Source organism: Armigeres subalbatus, chromosome 2, assembly GCF_024139115.2.
Source record: "Armigeres subalbatus isolate Guangzhou_Male chromosome 2, GZ_Asu_2, whole genome shotgun sequence".
Lineage (NCBI taxonomy): Eukaryota > Metazoa > Arthropoda > Insecta > Diptera > Culicidae > Armigeres > Armigeres subalbatus.
In genome coordinates, this window is record NC_085140.1 from 405,309,824 (window position 1) to 405,336,839 (window position 27,016).

General features: G+C 40.7%; 2 protein-coding genes across 2 annotated transcripts in view; both read left to right on the plus strand.

Annotated features, from left to right (window-relative positions):
• Nucleotides 1–27,016, plus strand: part of LOC134213335 (neural-cadherin-like) — a 1,323,925-nt gene that overhangs the window by 304,307 nt on the left and 992,602 nt on the right. The gene's annotated exons all lie outside the window — the stretch shown is intronic.
• On the plus strand, nt 8,638–9,549 carry LOC134210257 (uncharacterized). Its single transcript, XM_062686300.1, has one exon. The coding sequence runs from the start codon at nt 8,698–8,700 to the stop codon at nt 9,547–9,549; it is 852 nt and encodes a 283-aa protein (XP_062542284.1). The 5' UTR covers nt 8,638–8,697.

Genomic DNA, 27,016 nt, shown 5'->3' on the forward strand with positions numbered 1-27,016 from the left:
AGACCAATCATGGAGTAGCAACTATCGTGGCCAATCAAGCTAAACTGGACTATTTTATTCTAAGTCCAATTTTGGGCTTACAGGTTTTTATTTGACATAGGACTAAAAAAATCTTTCAACCAACAAGTTCTTGTTAATTATTCGTTATTCATGCTTTTGAAAAAATCAACTGACAAGGTTGCGTTGCTTCTAAATTATGATTTGATTGCTAACCATACAGCTCTTGGTGATTCCAGCTCAAAGCTTTCAGAGGCTTTCAACATTCTCGGAAGTCAAAAGGTGGAAAATTTTGTTTGTGGATCAGTGGCAAAGGATTCACCAAATGATACCATACCGTGATTCATGATACACTTCCCCGAGTTGTTTTCACGGTCTTATGCACGTGCGAGATTTAGAAAGTAAAAAATGAAATGTCATCGCCGAATCACCGCCACATTCATTTACTCCGTATACCTATTTGGCAGATAACGCTATTCCGGACCGATCCACAACAATCCAATTCTTCAGCGCAATCCTTGCCTGGTGTGAAATTTATTTTCGACAATAACTTCGAGCAATAAAATAAAGTGAGTACGATGGAAAAAGTGCTGTACTCTCATAAAATTCCCCCTCAGCCCGCATGAACTGGGTTTCCATCATTGCCTTCAGACGGTTCCAGAGAGTGCGGTTTCTTTCCCAATCCCTTGGACCAGACCACGTATTTTATCATCGTTCTGGCCCGGAGTCTCTTCCTGGTAAGTGCGGCGGCTGCCACCACATGAAAAAAGGACAACATCGATGGTAGTTCCCCACCGCACCACACTCTCCTCATAGACTTTCGAAAGAACATTCGGGGATCGTCTCATGGGAAGTATACGGAGTGAATTTATTGCGTGAAAATTTCGCTCAGGAAGGTTTCGGTCGAGCTTTTGGGTGTGAAAAATGATTAGCTATTTAATTTTCCTCCGTCGTCGGTCGGCAGCAGAGTGGCAGTTCCAGGACTGGTGGGACCAATAAAGATACAAGTGTAGTATGACACTTGTGCTGGAAGTAAATGACTGAGCAACATTTTATTTTGTGGGAAATTACTTTGCGCTGTCAAATGAAGGCAAGAGGAAGTCTAATTTTTTTACACTTGTTATAATATAGAAGGTTGAGCACATGATACGAATTTGAAACACTCGTTACACGTAATAAATCATCTTTTCATTTCGTGTGGTTCAGTAATTTGAGGGGAAAACGCCCCTCAGGCAGCAACTTCCACATCGCACCAGAACAATTGTTTTGATTGAAGACCAAACTAGATTACTTAACTCAAATCATGAACCTTATCGAATTTTTGGTTCTCATTCATAAATTAAAAAGAGAAATACCCTCTTTTATTCCGAATGAAGCTCGATGTCGGCTCCATATTTTTCAAGTCATTGAGTGTACGTACATTGCAGGGGTACATAACTTCTGTCATAACTTTCAAGAGCTATAACTGAACCCAACTAGATCGACAATCAATGAGGCATGATGAAGGTCTATTTACGTTGGCAGAAAAAGAATCAACCGATATTGCACTGAACCCAACCAACCACCAAACTGTTATTGTGCGCCTCAATACCGTGCCAGAGGAGACGGTTTTAAGGGTTTAACCCTCCCCATTTAAAACATTCGTCTCCTCCACTACAAGCCTCCCTTTCAACAGTTCCGTGCACGGTCCTGATACGCCCAAATAGGCTTTCAAATCAAACTGAACGTACCCATGTTGGGGGTACAATATCTTGCGGAATCGGAAGTGAAAGGTTCATTCAGCCGTAGGGAGCGCAGATTTTAACTGAGCGGAATATACAAATGGCCCACAAATGGAGGGGAGCCTCCATCCCGTTCTACCGAGCCAATCGTCATCGACCAGCTGAACTGATATGTCGATTCGTCGGATACGCCTCCGTTTAGAACAAATGAGACCACGTAGCCCGGGATCATTTGTGACGATTTGTATTTGGATTTTGCAATGGATGGTGGCATCGGAAAGGGACCTGGCATGGCAAGCGACATCAAATTTCCGAAACAAGCGGAACGGGTATGTAATAAGATTTGACTTTAATGCGATTGAGAGGCAACAACGTAATTTTCGGTACTAGAGTATGGATTTCGGTTTGGTATGGTTGATGATGATATCAGTGGAAACATAATTTGGCTTCTGGCTTTTGGTGCTATTTGTGGTTAGAGTTAGTTCCATAGCAATGTAATAATACGGATTGAAATTTATCATATTCGTTGTTGTTTTGAAAAGCTAATCTAAATAACAGCTTATTTTTTGTGCCTTATGGAAGGTAGAACAACATCGTTGATTTTTTCACCAAATATTGTTTGAGAAATGTTTTAGTTTAAAAAAATCTATGAATCCTTTTCCTTTTTAACTTCGTAAGCTTCAAGCCCGGGTGTGCCAGGAGAAAACAGAAGGGCTATGTACAAGACACGTCCTACGCGTAAACTACTTGTTTGATGTGAATAGCTTAGTTTTGTCTGTTTGATTAAAATTTTTTACATCGTTTAAGTCAAGTGGCGTGTCTTGTATTTACTCTTCTATAAATGGTGATTCTGAGAAGAACCGATTTATTTCGAATAGTTCGCATTTTGAAACACTAATAGCAATAAAGCCAAAGTCAGTAGAACAAGAACATTTCAGTTTTCGTTGACGTCGTCGGATATATTGGTAATTTGCTCTGAACGCTACGGATGCCATACATATTAGACCTCTTCATGTTTTCAAAAAGTATCAAAAAATCAACCAGTCAGCCCAGAATCACTATTCTTATGCTAAAATAAGGCTCCTGTCAAATTTTCAGCTAATTCGGATAAAATTTTGAGGTGGCTCAAGTCGATTTAGTGTTTTTGGGTTATTTTCAATTTTGAAAAAAATCTAACGAGAGATATAAATTCCGAAAACTATCGTAACTACCTCTATACGGAAGCTTTAGTTGTGCTCTACAAGTCTTGTGAACAATGCGATTCGTTTCGTTCATGTTTTGACCATGTTAAAGTGATTTTCGAGCTTTTAAGTGCATAAAACACTGTTTCCTCTAAAAGTCGTTAATCTATGAAATTCTTGAATTCATGACAAATCATTGCTAATTTAATATATTATTATTCCTCTATTTTCGCTGGACATTTGAGTAATATAATTGCTCATGGTTCTCATGGTTCTGGCTGATTTTAGTAAAGTTCTATCCATATTATGCATATTTATTTATTGTGACGATGTAATTAATAGACAGCCTGCGCCATACAGTTACAGTTATTTGCAATTATTTTTCTCGGTACTGTGTAATCAGGTGTCCGAAATTTTAATCGTTGTGTCCGAAATATGAATCCAATGCAGCTGCTGTCCGAAATTTGAATCAAACAGAAGCCGGAAATCTTTATAAATTGCAAACATTCTACGCTATAACTCGCACATATTAAACACGGAGTTTAAAAATGAAAGCTATACTTCATCATTACAATGGTGATTTTACCGGTGTAACCTAAAACGTGTGTTAACAGCCTGGTTATATATCAGAAAGTGCTTAAGCGTCCGAAGTTTGAAATTGCGCGTTACTCAAACTTCAGACACTCCAATATGTATGGGAGGTTTTCAGAAATATTTCGTTGAAATGTTTCACCCAGCTGAATCGAAAGGGCTCAGAGTTTTATGCTACTTTTTGATAGGGCAAGCGAACTGAACAACTCAGTTTAATTCAATTGACTTGCCAAAAAGTTGAACATGTTCAACAAGGTGTTTAAATGTTCAATTCGCGTTCAATTTGAGCGACTTGTTCAATTCACTTGCCTTATCTTAACGTAGCATAAAATTTATTTAGGATAGTTTCATTCTAGTAATCCATGTTAACTCAATGCGACGAAATATTTGGAGGAGTGGAATTTATTCTTAATATTGTGTAATTTGTTGTTCGAATTTGAAACGTTTTGTCCGAAATATGAATCCAATGTAAGCTGCAGTCCGGAGTTTGAATAAAACAGAAGCCGGAAATTTTTATTATTCGCAAGAATTCTACACATTAATTCGTACATGTAAATCAAGTGTTACAAAGATAAGCGATATGGTTTATAATTGTGATGGTAATAAGAACTAGGGCTTCAAATTTTCCCCGGAAACGGGAAAATAAAATCGAAATTCGGGAAACAAAATCGGGATCCCGGGAAATAAATCGACAGAAATGTGTTTAAAATTATTATCAAAAATAAATTTTGGAACTCACATTATTTCGCCTTATATATAACTGTTTTGAACTAGATTTTGCTGCTGTGTGCTCAATGTTGAAATACATTACAAAAGTAAGAAACTTGCCAAATTATGTTGCATATAACTTAGTCTTTCCTTTGTTTTTATTAGGATGAACTACAAAATTATTCTAGTATGCCGTATACTTTATCTCCATGTTGTTGCATAAAATTTAAGTATTCCTATCTTTTGATAGATCCTTTTAGAAGTAGCCTTCTGAGGTATGACGTATTCCTTATCGATATAGTAGTCAAAGATCTGTGATATTGGAAACATGTCGCTCTGCGCAAGCACTATTGCTTTATTCCGACTCTACCTAAACGCAACTTCACTTATGCATGACTTCATTTCTTATCAATATGTGGATATAGGGACATGAAAAGGATTTTGGTTTGTGTATTGGAAGAAAACATTTCTTTCATCAATTTTGAAAACGAAGTTTTATTAAGAGAACGAAGAGCAAATACAATGAATCAGTACAGTAGATTTAGTTAATAAGACCAACATTTGTAACAAATAAAAAATCCGTTAAAACATTTCCGGGAAACTCGGGAAACTAATGTTCATATCCCGGGAATCGGGAATCCCATGCATCCATGCGAATAAATTATTGAAGCGTCTCCTTTCGACGCGTGCTTGAGATTCATTTTCTGCTGTCGCCAAGCGATTATGATTTGCATCTTGAAGAAAATTAGTCTCGGTTAAACCTTCTCTTCTATAACATTGTGATTCTGAAATTATAAAGATTTATTTCCAATAATACGTCGTTCCAATCGCAATCACAAAACCAATTGATAGTCCAAATCATTCGAGAAAATTTCAGTGCTACTGCTGCTGGCCACCCACTCGATGATAAAAAAAAAAGTTGTACGAGAAAGGCAAAAAAAAAAAAAAAATGAAAAATCAAATTAAATTAAATACTGCCGGAGTGCCAGTAGCCTCCAGTAGCCTTGCAAGCAAAGGCGTAGGATTGCCAATCCAAAGATGTCGAGTTCGATTCTCGGTCCGGGCTAGGATGTTTTCGGGTGGGAAACATTCTCGACACTCTGGGCATAGTGTATCCAATGGATACTACCCATCGTACTTGCCACACAAGATACATACTCATGAAATGGCGTGCGCATAAGAAGCTTTCAATTGATAGCTGAGAAAATGCTAAAAGAAAACTAAGTTGGAAAGCAGGCCAAGTTCCCGTTGGAATGTAGAGCCATTGAAGAAGAAGAAGGCTGCCGGAGTGCCACCCGCGCTATTATAACACCAAATTTAGCAACGCCAACAAACACCGTACAATCACCGTCTAACTCCGCGAAATCTAAAACAAAACAACGCGCACCCGAGATAGTTGATGTCTATCCAATAAAGAAAAATCAGAATGGATGTGTGCAAGATACGACCGCAAGGTAGACATTGGACAGCGTAAGAATATTGTTCCTATTGATCATTCTGACGTCACCAAGCGTGTGTTGTACTTTGCTAAGATTTCTTCTCGGATCAGCGATATTTTTTACTTGAATGCCAGTTAGCAACAGACCGATCCAAGCACGTACGACTGGTTTAGATCATCAAACTCCTGGAACTGCACTTAACGCTAGACGCCTAAACCTTTCCACTTTCAATCTTCACACGCCGATCATCGATATGATGTCACTAGACCACCCCCATTGCGGAATCGCAGAAACGACCATCGCTATCGCTCAGCATAAACACCCGCATAGTTTCCATGGATCCATAGTAAGATTAGGAACTTTCCTCATAGCTTAAGATCCATTTGTAAATTTAAATTAGTCTTAAGTGATCAGTGAATAAAGTAGGAACTAAACCTCAAAATATATTTTTTTAGAGTTCCCGAAAAGGAAATCTTTAACTTGCCGTTGCCGGGCCGACTGCCACTCCTCCATCGCTCCTTGAAATCTGTATCAAAAATTAAGCGTGCCCGAGGAACACGATTTTTTTTATTGTAATTGTTCGTAGCTTCAGCTCGAGGTTTATTTATAACCGGTAGCTCGAGCGCTACTTCCGATATCCAGAAGACCACCGGTCGTGTTGGTCTCTCGACTTCTCTCCGCAGGGGTCACTCGAAGGGTCGCTGACTGGAACCTAAATTACGCTTTGCGCCAAGTGTTTTCATCAACTTGGCCACTTCCCAATTGATTTCACTCACCCTTCGAACTCTCAAACGCTAACAAATCCAGGCAGAAATTCTGCGAAGCCAAGCGAATGATCGACGTAGGCAACACGTAACGACACAGTAAAACAAACGGAATGATCTTCAGGCGATTTCTCCAACTAAAACACTGAAGCGGAGCTAGGGTAAATGATCCAATAGTGGATGAACTAAGCACGTTCCAACACTATTCATTTGCCCAGAATTATTTAAAAGCTCATTCCACTTGCCTTGGATAGACATTAAAAATCTTTACTTGTCTATTTTATTGGAAAATGCTTCCGTTGCATGTATTTCATGTTTTCCGTCCTAAAATAATAACTTCAATTGTTGGTACACTGTTCCAATAGTAACGGTATTTTTTAAATTGCGTTCCTATAGTTGCGAATTCCATTGCTTTCTTATGGGACTCGCAACTATAGGAACAATACCGCAACTATAGGAGTACAGGCATACATTTACAGTCGCCTCTCCACATCTCGATATTGACCATCGAGATAAGGAGAGATCGAGGAATGGAATTGAAATGGGTACTAGATCGAAAAAAGCTCGTTGCTATGAACAACGACAACAAAACAAATGTCGTCTCTTGTTTTTGATGCGTTTGTTGTTGTCCAAAGATGGTCTAGTAGTCTAGAAATCTGAATATATCGACATAGGGAGATAGAATTCTGAACAAAATATTACACATCGAGATAAAGAGATATCGAGATAGGGAGGTTATCGAGATATAGAAAGCCCAAATGTATGTAGATCGAAGGGACCGAGAAAACCATCGACAAATGGAAAGATATCGAGATATAGAATATCGAGATGTAGAGAGTCGACTGTGCTACCGCAACTATAGGATCGTTTGCCCTACTCGATCTTCTTTCGCAACAATTCATTAGGTTTATTTGCTTCTGATTGAACACAGTTTTAGGTTGGTACTGTTTTGACTCAAATTCCGAACACTCCAATTCGTTTGTGATCCGTAACTAAAACCAAAAGAAATTTAAGTTTTAGGGCGCTAAAACGTCAGTGTTCGAAATTTGAGTCAAAACGTGACGGTAATGGAAATGTTTTAGATCATTATTATTATTATTTATCCAGACTAAGGCCGGAGTGGCCTGTGCGGTACATAAGAGTCTTCTCCATTCGGCTTGGTCCATGGCTACACGTCGCCAACCACGCAGTCTATGGAGGGTCCGCAAATCATCTTCCACCTGATCGATCCATCTTGCCCGCTGCGCACCTCTTGTGCCCGTCGAATCGTTGTCGAGAATCATTTTCACCGGGTTACTGTTCGACATTCTGGCTACGTGCCCGACCCACCGCAGTCGTTCCATTTTCGCGGTGTGAACGATGGATGGTTCTCCCAGCAGCTCATGGAACTCGTGGTTCATTCGCCTCGTCCACGTACTGTACGCCATCTGCACCCCACCATAGATAGTACGTAGCACTTTCCTTTCAAAAACTCCCAGTGCGCGTTGGACCTCTACGAGCATCGTCCAGGTCTCGTGTCCGTAGAGGACTACCGGTCTAATGAGCGTTTTGTAGATTGTCAGTTTGGTACAGCGGCGAACTTTACTCCATCGGAGCGTCTTGTGGAGTCCAAAGTACGTACGATTTCCAGCCACTATGCGTCTCCAGATTTCTCTGCTGGTATCATTTTCGGAGGTCACCAGTGAGCCCAAGTACACGAATTCTTCAACCACCTCGATTTCGTCCACCAATAAAAACTCGTGGTGGGTGGCTCACATTGTCTTCTCTTGAACCACTTCCTATGATGTACTTCGTCTTCGACGTGTTGATGACTAGTCCGATACCCTTAGCTTCCCTCATTAGTCTGATACAGGCTTCCTCCATCTTCTCAAAGTTACGTGCCATAAAATCAATGTCGTCGGCGAAGCCAAATAGCTGGACGGACTTTAAGAAAAATGCTTTTCGTATTACTCCCTCCAAAGCGATGTTGAATAGCAGACACGAAAGACCATCACCTTGCCGTAACCCTCTACGGGTTTCGAAGGGACTTGAGAATGCCCCTGAAACTCGAACTACGCACATCACCCGATCCATCGTCGCCTTGATCAACCGTATCAGTTTATCTGGAAATCCGTTTTCGTTCATTAGCTGCCATAGCTGGTCCCGATTGATTGTATCATATGCGGCTTTGAAGTCGGTGAATAGATGATGTGTGGGGCCAGTTGGCAATTGCTTCTCGCGCGTAACAGACGTTTTTCCGCACAGTCGTTCAGTGAACACAGTTCTTCGGCTCTTGTGACGAATCCACTCGGCGAAAATGTCGCATAGAAAGAACACGCTGGTTGTGGACTTTAGTGTTCTCCCAAAACGACCCCCTTTAGAGCAGGTAAAGAAGTTCCTGGAGGAGTCCATCAAACTTGACATGGCTGATGTTAAGAGTATTCAGCTGCACAATCTCAACAACTGCGTGTTTATCGAGATGAACGATGCAGGTGTAGCTCCACGGCTACAAAAGCAAAACCACCTGAAACACTCTTTCCTTCACCTGGGAGTATTCTATCACGTACCAGTGTACGTCGATGTTCCAACTACTACAATAAAACTACACGACCTTTCGCCACGCATGCCGAACACCACCATCTCCAACCATCTGAAGCAATACGGTAAAATAATCTCCATACAAAATGAGACGTGGAAAAACTTCTTCCCGGGAGTGCTGAACGGTGTGAGAGTAGTGCGGATGATGGTAGAAAAACCAATACCTTCACGCATCGTTATCGAAAACGAACCGACGCTAGTTACTGGTCAAAAACCAAACAATCAGCCGCAACCAAAGTGCCCAGTGGCGGCTGCAGAACGCACATCAACAATGCCATCAAACTCATCCAAGCACACCACTACCGACCCTCTGTCAGTGCAAACGGAAACAATCGAAAGCGAAAACGACGACGACGAAAGTGACGACGACGACAACATACTATTTGGGCCCGGCACTACTGCAGCCAGCGCGAAAAGGCGATTGCCAGCCGCATCGGAAACAGCAAGCGATACGCGAGACGATAATATCCCGAAGAGATCGTGTGGGGATGACGTGTACGATACGAGCAATAGCAGAGAGCAGAATGAATCGGACTGGAAAACGTACAACACCAGATCGAGAAAAAAATAATGCATTAAATTGAATTTGAATTATATATTGTAAATGTGAAAATTTCATCCTTGGCATGAATTCACTTTACAGTGTAGCTCGGAGATGAGCCAGCCTAGGGCTGAAAGTCTCCTTCATAAAGATAAAAAAAAAAAAAATGATGTGTGGGCACGTTGTATTCGCGGCATTTCTGCAGTACTTGGCGAATGGCGAACACCTGGTCCGTGGTGGAGCGTTCGCCCATAAAACCCGCCTGGTACTGCCCCACGAACTCCCTTTGCAATTGGTGCTAGTCGACGGCATAAAATTTGGGAGAGTACCTTGTAGGCGGCGTTCAGCAAAGTGATTGCGCGGTAGTTGCTACAATCCAGCTTATCGCCCTTTTTGTAGATGGGACACACGACACCTTCCATCCACTCCTGCGGCAAAACTTCCTCCTCCCAAATCTTGCTAATGACCCAGTACAGCGCTCTAGTCAGTGCCTCACCACCGTATTTAAATAGCTCTCCTGGTAGTTGGTCAACCCCAGGGGCATTGTTGTTCTTCAGCCGGCTAATCTCCTCCTGGATTTCCTGGAGATCCGGAGCCGGTAGAATTATGTCCTGCGCGCGTTCCCCCAGGTCACTCACCATACCACCATCTTCGTCTGCCACATCGCCATTCAGGTGCTCTTCGTAGTGCTGCCGCTACCTTTGGATCACTTCACGCTCGTTCGTAAGAAGGCTCCCGTTTATGTCCTCACACACGGCTGTGGCACGTGGCCCTTACGTGAACGGTTCAACTTCTCATAGAACTTTCGTGTGTTATTAGCGCGGTACAGTTGCTCCGTCTCTTCACGGTCTCGATCTCCTGCTGACGCTTTTTCCTCCGGAAAATCGAGTTTTGTCTGTTCCGCGCCTGTTTATATCGATTGACATATAAATCTCAACAATTTGTCGAAAGAAGAACGTTCCAAATCTTACATAATTTTGTGACGGTCCCGAATGTTGAAATTTTCATTCTACACCCTGTATCCAAGCCTTCGCCTTAGACGGAGTTTACGTCAAGACATGAGAATCGCGGGTGCTCTCGGGGCATCTGTCAAAATCTATTCGATATCTGGCAAACAAATCGCGCTCTGTGAGTAGGGTTATTTGAAAAGTTATTCCATGACATGTAGTTGTCTTCATGGGGTTGCATCATTGGTAAGGCTGAAATTTTATTGCATGTTGCAATTATCAATTCGATTAGGTTTGAACCGATCACCACCAATTCGTCTCAGCTTCTCATTCGTGGATTTTGTCATATCTTCAAAATTATTTACTTCTCTAAACTACATACCCGTATGACTACAGTTGCTTTCCACCAAAGCATACATCAATAATCGTACCCAAGGATCCAAAATAAGTGCTTTAGCTGGTGAGGGTGTAACCTTTTGCCCGGTACCTTTGGGAAAAGGTAAGCGATTCGAAATTAAAAGATATTTAACACAACGTTGAGAATTTATGTTCTTTCTTTTGTGAATTCTGCTGATTTTGGTTAACCTCGGCAGAAAACTTATATTGCTTTTCTTCAGGGGTGCCAATAATAAGGTGCAAAAACACACAAATGTAAGTTACTTAATGAAATATGTATAAGTACATCGTGGAAGCGTTGTGCTCCGTTAAATATTGACGCTGGCGCACCTTGGAAACCCAATTTTGATGCACAGATGGGTGAGCTTGAAAGGTGAAAAAAGTACAATGGGGTAAACGCTCTAATGGAACATTGATTTCTGAATGTGCTCATGCGAGAACTCAATCGTACCAAACCTGTGATGGTCTCGATCTCGACATAATGCATGAAACATAGAATGAGATATTTGCCCCATTGTTCCCTAACTCCCAAAGAACCAACTCTTCCCTCTCATGTATAAACCCATCGGTGTGACTTCCAAGAAGATTTTCCTTCCATTTTAGATTCAACATGAATGTACAATTTCCGTACCCTACTCATGTTTGGTTTGGTCTAAGGAAGGTTGTCTGAAATTGAGCATCTCACTCGTTTCGCCAGATTGATGCGGCGAGTGCGAATCGTGATGATCCCACACGTGTGTGCGATAGTCAATGCTGCTGGTCTTGCGGAGAAACCCAACTCAAGTCGTTTGCTAACTGGTGGATGATAACCAGATAGGTACTTCATTTATACAATTAGGTGCGAGCAACTTATGACAGCTGCCGTCGATGTTCCTGTGCAAGGTAGCTTTCCTTCGAACTTCCTGGCTTCAGTTTCCTATTTCCAATTATGCTGGTTTAGCTTTCCTAAGTCGGGTTTAATTAAGGGAGTAATTAATTTCAGCATATTCGTGAGGTTAATTGCTGATTTAAAATACGCCGCTCGGAACTTTCCTTTCAATTGCCTGTATGTGGTGCTCATCGAACGGTTCAACTAACTACAAACAAGACCATTGTGAACACGAAATGGTTTGATGTATTACACATCCTTATTAAATCAATGCTCTCATATTCGTTCATGTAGAAAAATGTATCAAAACCACTTCAACATATCACTCAATCCAAGTGGAATGCTCGCATTCAATAGTCCTGTATTCAAATACCGCAATGAATAACCTCTTGAACCTCACCGTTCAGTGAGCGTGTAAACCAGACAGCAGTCAACCGGCGTGCATGAATATCCCATTACACCACTAGCGATGCGATAATTACATCGGTTGATGGTTCCTGTCTGAAATCGCAAACATAAAGCGCTTCTGTCTCTCTCTCAGACATATTAACCACATCCCTCGACCGGGCGACTACTGCCTCTGTGCGTAAATGTGCCCATAGCCGCCGTATCGAATGCTCCACATCGAAAAATCGATCTTTGCCCCAAGCGTTACTGCTTCATAGAACCATCTTTATTTCTCCTCTAGAATCGATCGGATCCATTTCGATGAAATCAAACTGTTTGTATCCATTCCCACTGGGTGTATGGCTTGCGGTTTTGATTTCTAGCATTAAATTGTTTTATGCTGTGCTGCAACCGATTCAAGCACCCACAAGCACACAACCGCTCCCGCCGAACCGACACTGACCTACACTAATGCCGCGCCGCGGAATCCATCCAGCCCGATAGAATCGTTTTTCACGTTCTCGAATCGAATTTCAGCAAACTCAAGCCAAGAGCACTCTCGGTTCCGTTCCGTAGATGGCCTCTCATAAAACGGGGACATTCGAATCTCTGGCATCTCTAGTTGTGCCAGGGCCGAGTTACTAATCTAAGGGGACCGCAAACTAGTCGAGAGGTTTCGACTAGAAAGTGATATTTTCGAAAGAACTGTAGGGCCGAGAAGATTTGATTATGTTTGGATATTTTTGAAAGAACTTTTCTGGACGCTGATGAGCGTTCTGGAGATTCACAGAAACGCATTGTTATCCCTCTCTTTAGTCATTAGGTGCGACCCTGGGTGCCACACTCACACATGGCATTGCACTCGGCCGGTCGGCTCAAGTGTGGGAAAATAGTCTCCCCTTTGGCATCCGGTCTCCATTCCTCATTTTCTCTCACCTCATCGTTTCTCTACCCATCGCCGCTCCCATTTGGAAAACTTTCCAAATCGAAAGGCCAGTGAAGGCAATAAAAATAACTTTTATGGGACTTTGACCATTAGATTATCGATGTAATTCCATTTTACGGTCAGATATTTGATGACCACACTAACATTGCATCGCATCGAGGTGGAACAAGAACTTCGACGACGTTTTGTACCCTTCCTTGCGCCCCGTTCCATCCCAGGATGGTAGTTGGATGGACAAACACGCATTGTTTCCGATTCCTGGTTTGGACCGAATTCAACGGGCAACTGGTCTTTGATTGTGCAATGCACTTTGATTACACTCTGCCCAAACGGAAAGAAGTGTGTGTCAGAAAAGTTGAGATTTGGAACACGATGAGACACAGACTATGTCGTTCCTGGACTATTGTTTCCACAATTGCCACGCGAGACAGACGAAGCTGTACGCCGAAATAGCTTGGAATGGTAATGAAATCGGTAGATTGGAGAAACGATTCCAAAACTTGGAAACGATGCCAGTTAGAGTCGATGTGTGGCGAAGAACATTGGAATTGGCCCATGTCGAGATGGAGTAAGCCGGTTCGATTTTGCTCGGAATGGTTTTTAAGCTTCTTTACGGTAATGGGGCAACCGATGTGAGTAAGACATTCGGACATGGTATTTTCGTAGAACAAAGGGTAATGATGGGAGGAACTATTACAATCGTCAGAGCTTATGAGCCTTCAAGGTACGTTGGAAGAGGGAGCAAAATTGATTCTACCACAGTGCTTAAAAGCATTCCGATGGTAGCCAATTATTTTTCGTTCCAGAATAGTTACACCTTTTTGTTTGCTCCCAATGCAATGGTCTGCTTTTGGTTTGGATATTTTATTGTTTCTTTAATGATGCAACATGGAGTGGAGAGGCGTCATTTTTCCCCTCTCAACAAACTGAACTGAAAAATGATAATCTGATGACTGAGAAGAGAATTATCGATACCTAAATCCTGTAGGTAACGCCTTCCTTAACTCCAGCCGAGCCATTTTAGTACATTTTCGGGTTAGGCTTGACTTCGATTAGTATAAATCAAGAGAAGATGTATTCTAAAGCATTTTTCATGGTGCTTTTCCATTCGATCTTTACACGAGTAAAGATAATAATCTGATATAGGATAGTTTGAGCTCGTCACTAGATCCGAGATTCTCCAGTTTATTATTAACTGTCTCTTTAGGATTTTAGAACTAACCGTACGGAATGGTGGTCCTTGATCACTCATGCAGTACCGTCGCTCTTGTGGATGACAAGCGTGCTTGTTTTGAAGGTGTTGTACTTTCTATAACGGTGCGAGTTCCGTAAGATTGAGAGTTCTTGTTCCGAGAATTGGTTCCTTTCCTAATGACATTATATTAGTCTTCGATCATAAAACAGTTTGAATGGACAAATTTCAATGTGCAGTAATCGATCTGTGAATTATTGGTAATAGTTGTAATAAGCAATTCTTTAGACGAAGGTTGAGAAATATCGCTATGGTGTCATTGAACTAATTTCACATAACATATAGGCATGTTTGCCGTGAAATGTGGTCCTTAGATCATTTTGGAACGCTAGCGAACCTAGCGGTGGAAGTCAAGCTTTACTGAACAACGCACATAAGACAGAGCAGCATTGCATGCTTTGCTTTCTCGTTCTGTCGCCCTGGATATACGGGAGTGCCGTTCGTCGATTGTTGATACACAAAGAGCCTACTTTGAAATTTGCAGTTTGTTCTATGATGTCTATCTGTTTTGTGCTAATTTGCTAATAACGTCGATTCGAAGATTCCGATTCAAGAGCTGATAAAGCATTCTATAAAGGAACGAAGAACCGGGTCGATGTCATAGACACCAAAGAAAGACACTTCAGGAATCATTTAGTGACACCGAAAGCTCGATCAGTGACGAATTTGGCAATGTAGGAAGAATTCAACCTTTATGTCGATAATGTTGAACATTATAAACGACCCATTCAAGGGGACTAAGGGGAGCCAGCTGCTGTTTCCATTGGCGATGAGCTACATAGGATGGTGTAAGCAGGGAATTTGCGCCTGAATTTTATAAACTACAAGACTTACAACGAAAATTCAATTCTACTCCCGATCCATAACAGACACAGCGGGCGAGTATGAAGCGTTCTCAAGAATAAAACGGAAGAGTTGCCTTCCATGCAAAACTGATGAGCTAGTAAGTAAGTAAGTAAGATCATGCAACTACAGCGCACATGACGAGGATTGGTTTGTACGAGCTCTGTTGTTGTTCTTTCTCAGGAGTTGAGAACTGTGTGAGAGAATGAACGACTTACGGCTACAACAAAAACTTCAACGTCCAGTCGGCGACACGAAATGGAGCACTCGAGTCCGAGAATGGACATCTGCACGAATCTAACGGCTGGGTCTGAGGAACGGCCGGATCTCATGTAGGATAAAATCAAAATCAAAAAGATCAGATCGATTACGACCCAAACAAATGACTGAAAAATTCATTCGTTTTGCGAAGACAGAAAAATGGTCTTCGGTAGAACAATCACAAACATGCGTCGGACGGAGCTGATGCAATAAATTTGTTCGAATGGATGGCGTCAGTAGCAGCCAAATGAAATTTACTCAAAGGATTTTGATTTGTTGCTGTCAGGGCTTGAAAAGTTGCTTTATTGGCAATATATCGGTTCATTACAGGACCATTAGTTTAGGCAAGGAAAGTTTGATCCGAATCCAAGAATTTCTTCAAAGTGCAAAATCAAATCAATTCTGCTGCGAATCACATGCGCACGTCGGAGGGAGATGTTGCAATAAATGTGTTTGAATGGATGGAATCAGTAACAGCAACCAAGCTACCACGCCAAACGCCGATGCCACCGAAACAGACCATTTCTGAAAATCAACCCTTTCTTACCAGAGAATGCTGGTCCTGAGAAGAGCAAATTTTCTTACTAACTACAACTAAACGCTTGTCGGAACCTTGCGTTAAAATTTCACTTCGTGCTGCTATTGTCTGACGGCCACTCGATGAGCTTTTGCTAAGACGGCACCATTTGGAATAAGTTTTCTGAGGATTAGATCCAAACCCGCAAGTTGCTTGATTTTGATGTTTGTGCTTGAGATGCATATACGTGATTGGTTGGTTTACCTATTTCTAAACTTTTGACGTAAACTACGTTTAAGAAGAAAGCTCGGATACAAAGTGTAAAACGGTAATTTACCGAAGAGATTTCAAACGGGAATAGCGTCTTTATCTTTCAATAGATTTTCGAGATTTTTGTATCAATCGATACGGAAACTCTCCAGCAATTTGCAAAATTCATCGATACTATTGATTATCAACGTTATACTATTAAAAATGTTATTTCTATCCAAACCTGGTAAAAAATCAGAGTTAATCAATCCCAATGTATACCCAACATGCACATCACATTGATGTAAGGTACAGGCATTTTGGCCCACTGCTTCGTTTCCCTGTGTATAAAAAGACCCGTGTTTCGCGTGCGCGCGTCATTTTCATTCAGGATTTCACGGAGAGCTAACCTGGGCGCTTAGAAGCGGTCCCAGCGATAACGGCTGTCGCAGCAGTGGTGGCGTGCAGCAGAAAATTTTTCGCTACGGTCGGAGGTGATGATGATGATGATGATTTATTCGTAATCGAAACGCAAATCGATTTTTTGTAGTTCGTCTCGGATTACTTTTCATGCTATTCGTCTCATAACTACGCATTTTAAACCAAACTCAGAATCTGGCGAAAAAAAAATTACTGGCCCTGAGTTTGATAAGGCACAGTACAGTCTTTTACTTTCTTCCGAATGTAATGGTGGTCCTGAAAAGAGCCGATTTTCAATAATATTGTACCGCTTATAAAAAAAATCTGCTCCTCCGCTTATTTTTAGTCCCAACGAAAAATACGCGCCAGATAGTCGCCTAAGAAAAACATACCTCCAGAAAAAAGCTAATTTGATATTTTTGAAAATTTAGCTGCCACGTGGTGGATTCTGCCGATGAATGCTTGGATAGCACATGCTATCCAAACTGCGCAGTAATTTTACGCCATCGCCACACCGATGGAACCGCTCCCCGATATAATCATAATCAATGACAAAATGACGCGTGCGCGAGAGATAGTAGCTTTCTTGTATTTAATGAAGTAACACAATAAACCCCGCCCCTTTGGCAAACGATATGGGTGCAAATTTTTAACTACCCGTTTCCACATTCACTGTTAGGGCAAGGCTAATGACTAACCGAATTCGAAATTCGAAATTTTACGAAACGAACGAAATTTTTTTTCCGTTGAATTTTTATTGAACAGATTTTACATTATTTACGCAATTCTGATTTATTTTTTTCAAATTCAAATAACTGATTTGCGACCAATAGAGTTATAGTAACAGAAGAAGCAGTCTGTGATAAATCGCCGAATTCCCGTTTACTATTGGCGATAAGGCAATACCCCAGCATTTGTGCCGCTTTCAAAGGAGTTCATCGTGTCGTGTGTGCTCCCGAATCTGATCAATTTTACATCAGTTCAGCTTCATATCAGTAAGTATGTATACAAAAATATAGGAACTGTGGGATTTTTTTTTGTACTAGTCGGACTCGATTATCCGGAGTATCGATTTTATTTTCACTCCGGATAATCGAATCCTCCGGATAATCGAATCACCATAAAAAACCAAATATGCAATAATTAAATAACGAAAAAGTCTTGTTTTATTTTACTTGCAGTGGTGTAGTCAGAAATTATTTAGGAAAAACCCTGAATAATCCACCTAGCGGCATCGGTGACTTTCTGGTGTGTTATGGAAAATAGTATTTTTGCCATAACGATCCAGCCAATTTTCGATATGGAATGATAAGACAGGATTCCCATTTGAATGCAACTTGTTAGTTGAGAACACGTGTCAAAAAAATGATTGGACTATAAGGCTATCTGACGTTTATCATCTTTCTCTTGCACGCGCACAGACGGGATAGGGTTTGTTTTCATACGGAAACGCTTCCGAAGCGTTTCCGTATGAAAACAAATCCTATCCTTTACGTGCGCGTGCAAGAGAAAGATGATTAAACGTCAGATAGCCTTATTTACGCGCTTTTTGTACAAAAATAGTATTGTGGCCATTATTTATGAACCCAAAGTTTGATCTAGTCAATTTTCAACAGAAAGCAATGAAACATTTGAGTCCATTGTCCGATCCATAAAGCTTTCAATAGGCAACGATGTAAAGGCACTCACAGACCTAAGCGATTTCATCACCGCAACGCCGAATACTAGTCGCCGGGATTCTATCGTTGGATCGCTGCAGGCAATGTTCCATTTACGCTTAAACACCAACGGCGACAGAATCGCATTCGCCAAGCGGTAGAATCGCGTCGCGTCACTTGTGTTCGGGGGAATCTTAATAGGATTTTCCATTAAATGCAATCAGTTGGAAGCAAATCGGATAAAGATAAGTGCAAACAAATTGGTTAGATTTTGCGCACTCCAACACACAGACATCACTTTAATTCACCGACCATAGACGGTCGGTATATAATACTATGGTTCTATAAAGTACATGTTCGAGAAATATAAAAAGGAGTTTGAGAATCAAAAAGTTGAGCAACGAATTAGGGTTGAAAATGGTCGATTTTTGTGTTACGAAGTTAATGGATTATGGCTTAAGGAGGATATTCTGCAAGAAAACATCCAATTGGAAGAACATCGATACTGATGACGAATATAGATTTGTTTTACTTATGGTTCATAATGGCAATTGTACTAGAACGAAGCGTTTTATCCCAACGTTTATTTATTTGTCCCCTTTTTTGCATTTGTATCAGGTGAAGAGTATTTTTTCTTGTCTTGTTATAATCAAAAACCTTTTGCTTCTCGTCTATCGTAGTTAATTATCAATAGAGAGCGAAATTCGTGATGCTTGTTATGTTCCCAAACACACGTTCTATTGCGGCAAGGTTACGTTACTCATCTGTCGAATGAGTGACTGTTTTGTCAGTTTTTCAATAAAATGGATAGATATAAATGGAAAATCTAAAGATTTTGTCTTAAATGCAACAGCTTAATTGACAAACGATCAAGTAATTGCATGGAAGAAAAAGAGAGGAGACGGACTACTATGGAAAAGTTCTTGAGGCGTGAAGTTTGTGGACATGTTCTTGAGAAAATAATTGATTCATGGAATTGAGATTAAATATTTAGAACACCCCTACTTCAGCTCCTCCCATTCGAGCTGTGTTCATGTTTCTTCAAATATTCAAATTGTATTGATATAATAGTAATATATTCATTTTAATTCATGAATTTGATATACAAGCCCCACCTATAATCCAATTTCTATATACAAAACAACCCATTTTTCATCCCCTTTCATGCCCTAGGTACATCCTATATTAATAAAATAATAATATTGTATAATAATATTGAAATTTAAAAAAATAAAATGAAAAAAAATTGGAAGAGAAACAATTCCCGGATAATCGAGTCTAAAATTCCGGATAATCGAACCCCGGATAATCGAGTCCCCGGATAATCGAGTCCGACCTGTATTCTAATTCAAATTCTGTTGAAGATTATGTGATTATGCTGAAATACCATAAAACCACTGAAGTATGAAGTATTGACTTATGAGCGTGGTTTTATGGTATTGAGCTAACTAAAAAACAGAAAACTAATGCATAGATTTTATTTTTTATCTAGTTGGATACTCATGTATATATCTTCCAGGCGTATACGCAGATGGACAATTGTTAATAGCATATAGGGGAACGGTTTGGCACTTCATCTCAGAGCTCCCATTTCCATCCCATCAAAAACAAAGCAATGAAAAGGTATTTGATTTGTTATTTATTTTTGTGAGTCTTTCAGCAGTGAGCACGCATGTTAGCAAAAAGAAGCGACAAGATTGGTGCAGTGGTTTTCTGTTTTGTGATGCGATGAATATATGTTCAGTGAGATGGAAAACGGAACAGCTCGCTAGACGAATCCTCTGCACCTTTATAAAATTTTTGTTTCTGAAATGTGATCGCAAAGTTTTTATGAAAGCAGTTTGCCAGGTATGAAGAAATAATTTTCCCTTTCTCATACAAAAACTTGTAACAAAAGAATAAAATGTCCTTCCAAATTCAACCTTTTTAACGGAGGCTCGTAGGCCCATAGTCATATATAAAATCAACTCGACGAACCAAGCTATTGTTTGTTTTACCTTGATATGTGTTGGTGCGGTGTCAGGCCATTAGGCCGAATGGTCATTAGGCCGAATGGCCATTAGGCCGAATTAGCAAAAAAAAAGCAAAAAGTGATAAATGAGAAGTTCTTCCTTCATGTCTTCCTGTCTTCTGTTTCCAACTTCTTTCTTTTCTTTATCGCTCTTCCTTCTTCTCTGCTACTTATTTCTTCTGCCTTTTTCTTTCTTCTTTCTGTATTCTTCTTCTTTCTTTCTTCCTTCATTCTTCTTCTTTCTTTGATCTTCCTTCTTCCTCTTCCTTCTCCCATTTCCTTCTTTCTTCTTCCTACGTCCTCTTCCTTTTTTCTTTTTTCTTCTTTTCCCTACTTTCTTCTTCTTTCGGCCTTCTTCTTTCGTCCTTCTTCTTTGTTTCTTTCTTTTTTCTTCCTCCTTCTCAATTATTCTTTCTTTTTTCCTCCTTCTCAATTATTCTTTCTTTCTTCCTCCTTCTTTCTTCTTTATTTTACCTTCTTATTTCTTCCTTTATTATCCTTCCTTCTTCTTTCTTCTATCTTCCTTCTTGTTTCTTCTATCTTCTTTCTTCCTTCTTGCTTCTTCTTTCTTCCTCCTTCCTTCTTCCTTTTTGCTTCTCCTTTCTTCCTTCTTCTTTTTTCTTTCTTCCTCCTTCCTTCTTCCTTCTTCCTCCTCCTCTCATCCTTCATCGTTTTCCTTTTTTCTTCTTCCTTCTTCTTACTTCTTTTTTCCGTTTTCTTCCTTCTATCCCTCGTCTTCCTTTTTTTCTTTTCCCTTCTTTCTCTTCTTTTTTCCTTCTTCCTTCTTCCTTCCTCTTTTTCCCTTCTTCCTTTTTCCTTCTTCCATCTTTCTCCTTCCTTTCTACTTCTTCCTTTTTACTTCTTTCTTCTTCTTTCTTCCTTCTACCTTCTTTCTTCTTCCTTCTTCCTTTTTCTTTCTTCTTTCTTCCGTTTCCTTCCTTCTTTCTCCCGTCTTCCGTATTTCTTCTTTCTTCTTCCTTTCTCTCTTCTCTTCCTTCTTCCTCCTTTTTCCTTTTTTCTTTTTTCGTTCTACTTCTTCCTCACTTCGCACTACTCACTTCTCACTCCCCAGTTCACATTTGGCCTCAAAAACAACTGCTATGGACAGTATGAACCGATCTTAAGGCCTTATTAACTCTTGCGCGGTGCTTAGTCATGTACTTAAACCTGGACTGAGGCCTAAGGAATCCACGCCACGGCTTCGCCTCTTTGACAAAGTTGTACTAAACTGATTCATATTTGATTACATTTACACTCTGAGCCTGACGTGTTAAATACAGGGCTGACAATAGTCATCGTCATAGCACGAAATGCCACAGTAGCGACGAGTTGCAGTGTCTTCATTGGTACTCTACATATCGTCAATGACGCGCACGGCGCTAGCTTTCGTCGTCTAACCAAATCGTCATGACGACATCGAAGAACGAAGACTTCATACCGTTATTCTTCAAGCGGCAGCTGACATGCGAAGATTTTTACTAATCATTTGTAATAATGAATTTGAAGCAACGTATGAAAGCGTTATGGATGTTATCGATACATTTATGTTACCAAAGTTCCTACTATTTGTTTATTTGAGACGCTATTATGTTTTTAACCAGTCCGTCTATAATGACGTGCAATCAATTGTGTGAAGAAGTGACGACGAAAATCGTCATAACTTTTGGCTGCGCGACTATCGTCGTGGTACGCATGCGGCGCGAAGATAACAAATAGGTGTTGCGTCGTTCAATGTTATGACGAAGACTAATTATTTTTCGCTTTCTGCATGCGACGAGGATGACTATTATCAGCCCTGGTTAAATATTAAGTCGGATCACAATTGAAAACAAAAAATAGAATAGAATAGTTAAATATAATTTTCGTTTTCTGTTGAACATTTCTACAAAACACTGAAGACGTTTTATAGAAGAAAACTAAATACGTATTTGTCGACTCAGAATGGGATGATGTAGTAAGTGTTAATAGAAAAAAATGTATGACAATAAGTTTTGAAAACAGCTTTATGATTTTGTTCTGCTGATAATATTGTTATGGTTTTAGTCTAAATGTGTTTCGAAATTCCGCGGAATTCCGTTAAATTTCGTTAAAAGCTAGTTTATTCCTAGCGAAATTTTTGTAATTTTACGAAACGAAACGAAATCAAGAAATCATATTTCCCCATGCACAAATTCCGCGAAATTCCAAGGAATTTCGTTTTGAATTTTACGAAATACCGCATATGCTTTCGCAGCAGGTAACAGCGACATCACTCGCGGCTGAGATATTAACGTTCGAAGCCTATCATCTTTTCGTGACAGTCTCCGATTTTTGCAATGGCAAAGTGTATCTCAATATAGAAAAGACTGACGTAGTCGTACGTCAAAAAAAAAAATACGAGATTGATGTTGTATTTCTTCTTTTCGCGATGGAATGAATATATGTTCGGTGAGATGGAAATGGAAAAAGCTCCCTAATAATGCCAAATTGTCGTCTGTGTAATCTTAATTATGTTTCTAAATTTGTCAGTGATTATATTGTAATTGACTTCAAGTGCAACACAATCAACACGAGTTGAAATGGCTGGGTACACAACATTACATATCCATTCATCAAATATGAAATGGTTTTTAAAACCATCGGATCAACATCATTGAAAAACATGAGACTTGGGTAGTGGTTTTTTCTATTGGGAGCTATTCCACGTGAGTTGTTATCTTTGTGAGCCTCATGAACATCAAGAGAGACGCAGAGGGACACCCAAGACAAACAAAGGACGTTACGCACGGTTGAGCAGAAAAAAAACCCAGGCTGCAATGCCGACATAAACGGATCCCGAGAAGTAAAGAATAGTCGTATTCCATGTGAATGACAACGAGTAAATTATATTATTCAATGGTCATCTCTCCTTCGATTAGCATTGTGAGCAAAGGCGTAGGATTGTCAATCTGGAAATGACGACTTCGATTCTCGGTCCGGTCTATAATGTTTATGGGTGAAAAGCATTCTTGACTCCATGGCGTAGTGGACCCATAGTACGTGCTACACTAGATACATATTCACGAGCAATGGCCTTGAAAAGCATTAGTTGAAAACTGAATAGGTGATTTTTATTCGCACTGATTTCAGCTTCACAACTTTTCCAGGGCGGATTGGGGATAAGTTCCGTTTAAAAAATCTATTATTCACAATTTTCATTGATCCTAAGGAATCTCCTTGCATTCTCTTACAGTGAGAAAAAATTAGCCTTACCAGTCCAAATGACACTGGAGCATCTTGGGCAAGTACACATATGTGTTCAAATGGATGGACGTTTTAGAACGATTAGGCATCATCACAAGGACAAAAAAAGTGAAACGTAAAATCTTCATAAATATGTAATAAATAAGAAGAAAAGTGAATCTTAATTTGTGCACTGATTTAACTTTTTTGTCAATTTAATGTTCAGGTATAACACCATTTGGCATAGATATCACATTTTTTCTCGGGCAACCACCTACCTTCGAGCGATTTGGGAATCTAATTTGGCTTGTCATACCAACGAAAACAAAAAAAAACACGATAAACGAGACCCATCATTTTTCACCATTTCTGCTTATTTGTCACCGAGTGTCCCTCGAGGGACGGTCGGATATGTTATTGCAAAGATAAATAGTAAATCAATGATTTCTTGGATTTCACAAGCGTGCGAACTGGAGAAATGTGTTTGATTGATTCGATCATTGGATGTTGAACTTGAATTATTATGGTTGATAAACAACCTTTTTGATTTATGCCTCTGGTTCACTAATCCCAACCTTTATCGGGCGAACGACCTTTGCAATTCTTAACCCTTTCAGAACCCAAAACTTTTATTGGATACCACAGATCTGGAAATTGCGATTATACTAAAAATTTTAATTTTTTTATCACTTTGACTATCATTATCTATTGCATATCATATAAAATTCGTTCATCTTTTTTTCGGCTCTTTTTGCTAAGTAAATTTAATTTCTGAAATACATTGAAGATTTTCAAAACCCGCACATATAGAAATGTACATATATGACAAAAATAAATGTTCGATCCAGTAAACAAGTAAATTGTAGATAAGCCTTATAAACCGATTAATTAGTATCATGGAGCGGTAAATAATTACAAAGCTAGCACTGGATATTCAATTCTGTTCAATTTACAGCATTAGTGTTAAACAACTGAAAATAATCGAAGCACTCCATTCAACCACAATGGAAACATTCGCGTTCAATCGAACCATCACGGTTTGGAATCGCTTTCCTTTTTCCCATTTGCGACAAACTAAAACCACCCTCGTCATCATCATCAGTTGGGTTGTGTCTAATTAATCAGCCAATCGATATTCTATGGAAGCCCCGTCAAATTCAATCGTTATCGATAGACGTGATTCAATCAATCCGTCCGTATCACAACGTTCCTCGAAAACCTCGAATCCGCCTCGCATTTCACGTAACCGGAGAGCTCATTCATGTCCCCGGCTATCATCGACTTCATGGATTAACACAAATCCCATCAGCACCCAGTCAGCAGTAAAGCAATTACAGCCCAACTACAAAGTACGCTGTACTGCGGTCCAGCAACCTGTTGCATTCCTGCGATATTCGACCGAACGAATCAGCACAATCGTCTCTGAGAATCCGTCGCCTCGGATTGGGGTTTTACTTCCAACCTAAGGTAATGAAGATTAAGCAACGGTTCCGGCTTTCACTACAGCAAAAGAATGTCCCATTTCCAACGTCTCCGTTTCCAATCCGACTCTTTAGGGTACCGATTGCGCGGCACGATGCGTAGGAGCATGGCAGCAGGATATTTCCAAATTCAGCCCTTTCCGGTTGGCATCACACCTTTTGGGAAATTTGCACGTCCTCCACCTCACGACAAGGCATCGATTGATGCTGTGAGCTGATGGCAAAACGGGTCGGGCTTCAACCGGCACGGTGGCAGTCAGATGTTTTGTTAAATCTACGGTTCGCTGAGCTTCGGAATGCTTACGCTGCTGATGAAGCCATCACGGGATGTTTGCTGTATCGGCACGTGCACAATTGGACGGGGTGGTTTCGGTTCTCACGGAACGAACGGCCACCTGGTTCTCGCTTCAGTCGATTGTTTGCATAGGGCACAATTGTTATCACCGTCATACATTCGGTACCGCCCGTTACCCCGTCGGCCACCGTTTTACCCTTGGAAACATAGAATTTGCTTCCAAAGGTGGTGTTCTACGGCGTCGGTATCTTGTTTTAGCGTGGTCGAGTTATCGACAGACTTTGAACGAAATCAGCAAAACGTGCGATTATCGTATCAATTCATCGTTTCTCAAAAGATACACTCACGTTACGTGTGCGCCTCGTTTTCGATTGGTTAACAGGGGTGGTGCAAGGAATTAGTTTTCACGTCGACTTTTCGGGTCATTTGGAATGCATATTGATAATATTTATAACGTAAGTCGAGTCAAGTACGAGACACTGAAAACTGCCTTACTGTTGAGGTTGAAATACGTATTTTTTAAGTTAAAATCAAGTGGTGGAATTAAATGGTGCAACTAGTTGCTAAAAAATAATTATTTCAGCACGAGTTGTACGTTTATCCAACGAGGAGTTGGATGAATACAAAATTGTACAGTCTTTTTGTTTCTTGAGCAAGGGAAAACGGGAATCTGCAAACAGACGCCTGTGGAGGTTAACGCGGGTAATGTGGGGATGGGATCACACCACCCGTCGATTGGTAACCTCACCACCCGTCGATTGCAAGTTATGATAGTAACCTATCGGTCTGTATCATAAACTCGCGTAGGAGACGAGCACCCCGACAACAAACGCCACGCGTGAACCGCAATGACCTCTATATCTACATACGGAGGTCCCCGTAGCCCACCCGTGAAGGGTGAGCATGGTGTTCACTGCATCACAGTAGTCTCTACTGCAGCTGCTGATTTTGTTCAAGACGCCACCAGCTGTAGTTTCGACATAATCTGTTGAGACGCTGTGTTCACCGCATTCCATATAACCTCTTCCCGACTCATCCTCTAAACGAGGTTGTCCGGGGTTGTATCCATGCCGATGACAAGCAGCATGGCATGGCGTTCAACATCATATCGCGGGCATGCAAACATCACATGCTCTGCCGATTCTACCTCACCTACACATTCCGGGCACTCCGCAGAATCGCGAACCCGAACCTATGCAGAAACTTTTTAAGGTCACTCCTGACGGAATCCAAGTTTAAAAGTGCTCGCGTTTTCGGGGCACACCACTCGATACGGAAGCAACGCACAACTGTCATTTTTATTATTTCACGCATGCTGCGACGCAGCAAAGCTAAATCAACAAAAATGACAGTTGTTTTTTTGTTCAGACAACACCTGTGATAGGTGGAAGTTGACCTGACCATGCTTCCTACTAATCCAATTTGATACCTCCGGAATCAGTCTGTGGATCCAACGACCTTTTACTGTAGTGTCCCATGCTCTTTGCCATTTGAGCAACGAACGTCGCACTTGCACCGAGTCCCTATCGTTGAAGCACTCCACATCTTCGTCCAAAAGTATGTCTATCAGCATCATCCCAGCAATGATGCACACCGTCTCATAAGATATGGTGCGGTATGCGCTTGCCACCCACAGACACATCAGCCGGTGTACCCTGATTAATTTCTTAACATTGCACCCGTCCTCTAGTGCTTTGGACCATGCTGGTACGCCGTATCGGATAATAGACAATGCTACACCTGCTGTAAGCCTACGCACCTGACT

Coding starts and splice junctions, on each gene's coding strand:
- LOC134210257 (XM_062686300.1), top strand. CDS start 8,698: ATGTCGCATAGAAAGAACACGCTGGTTGTGGACTTTAGTGTTCTCCCA.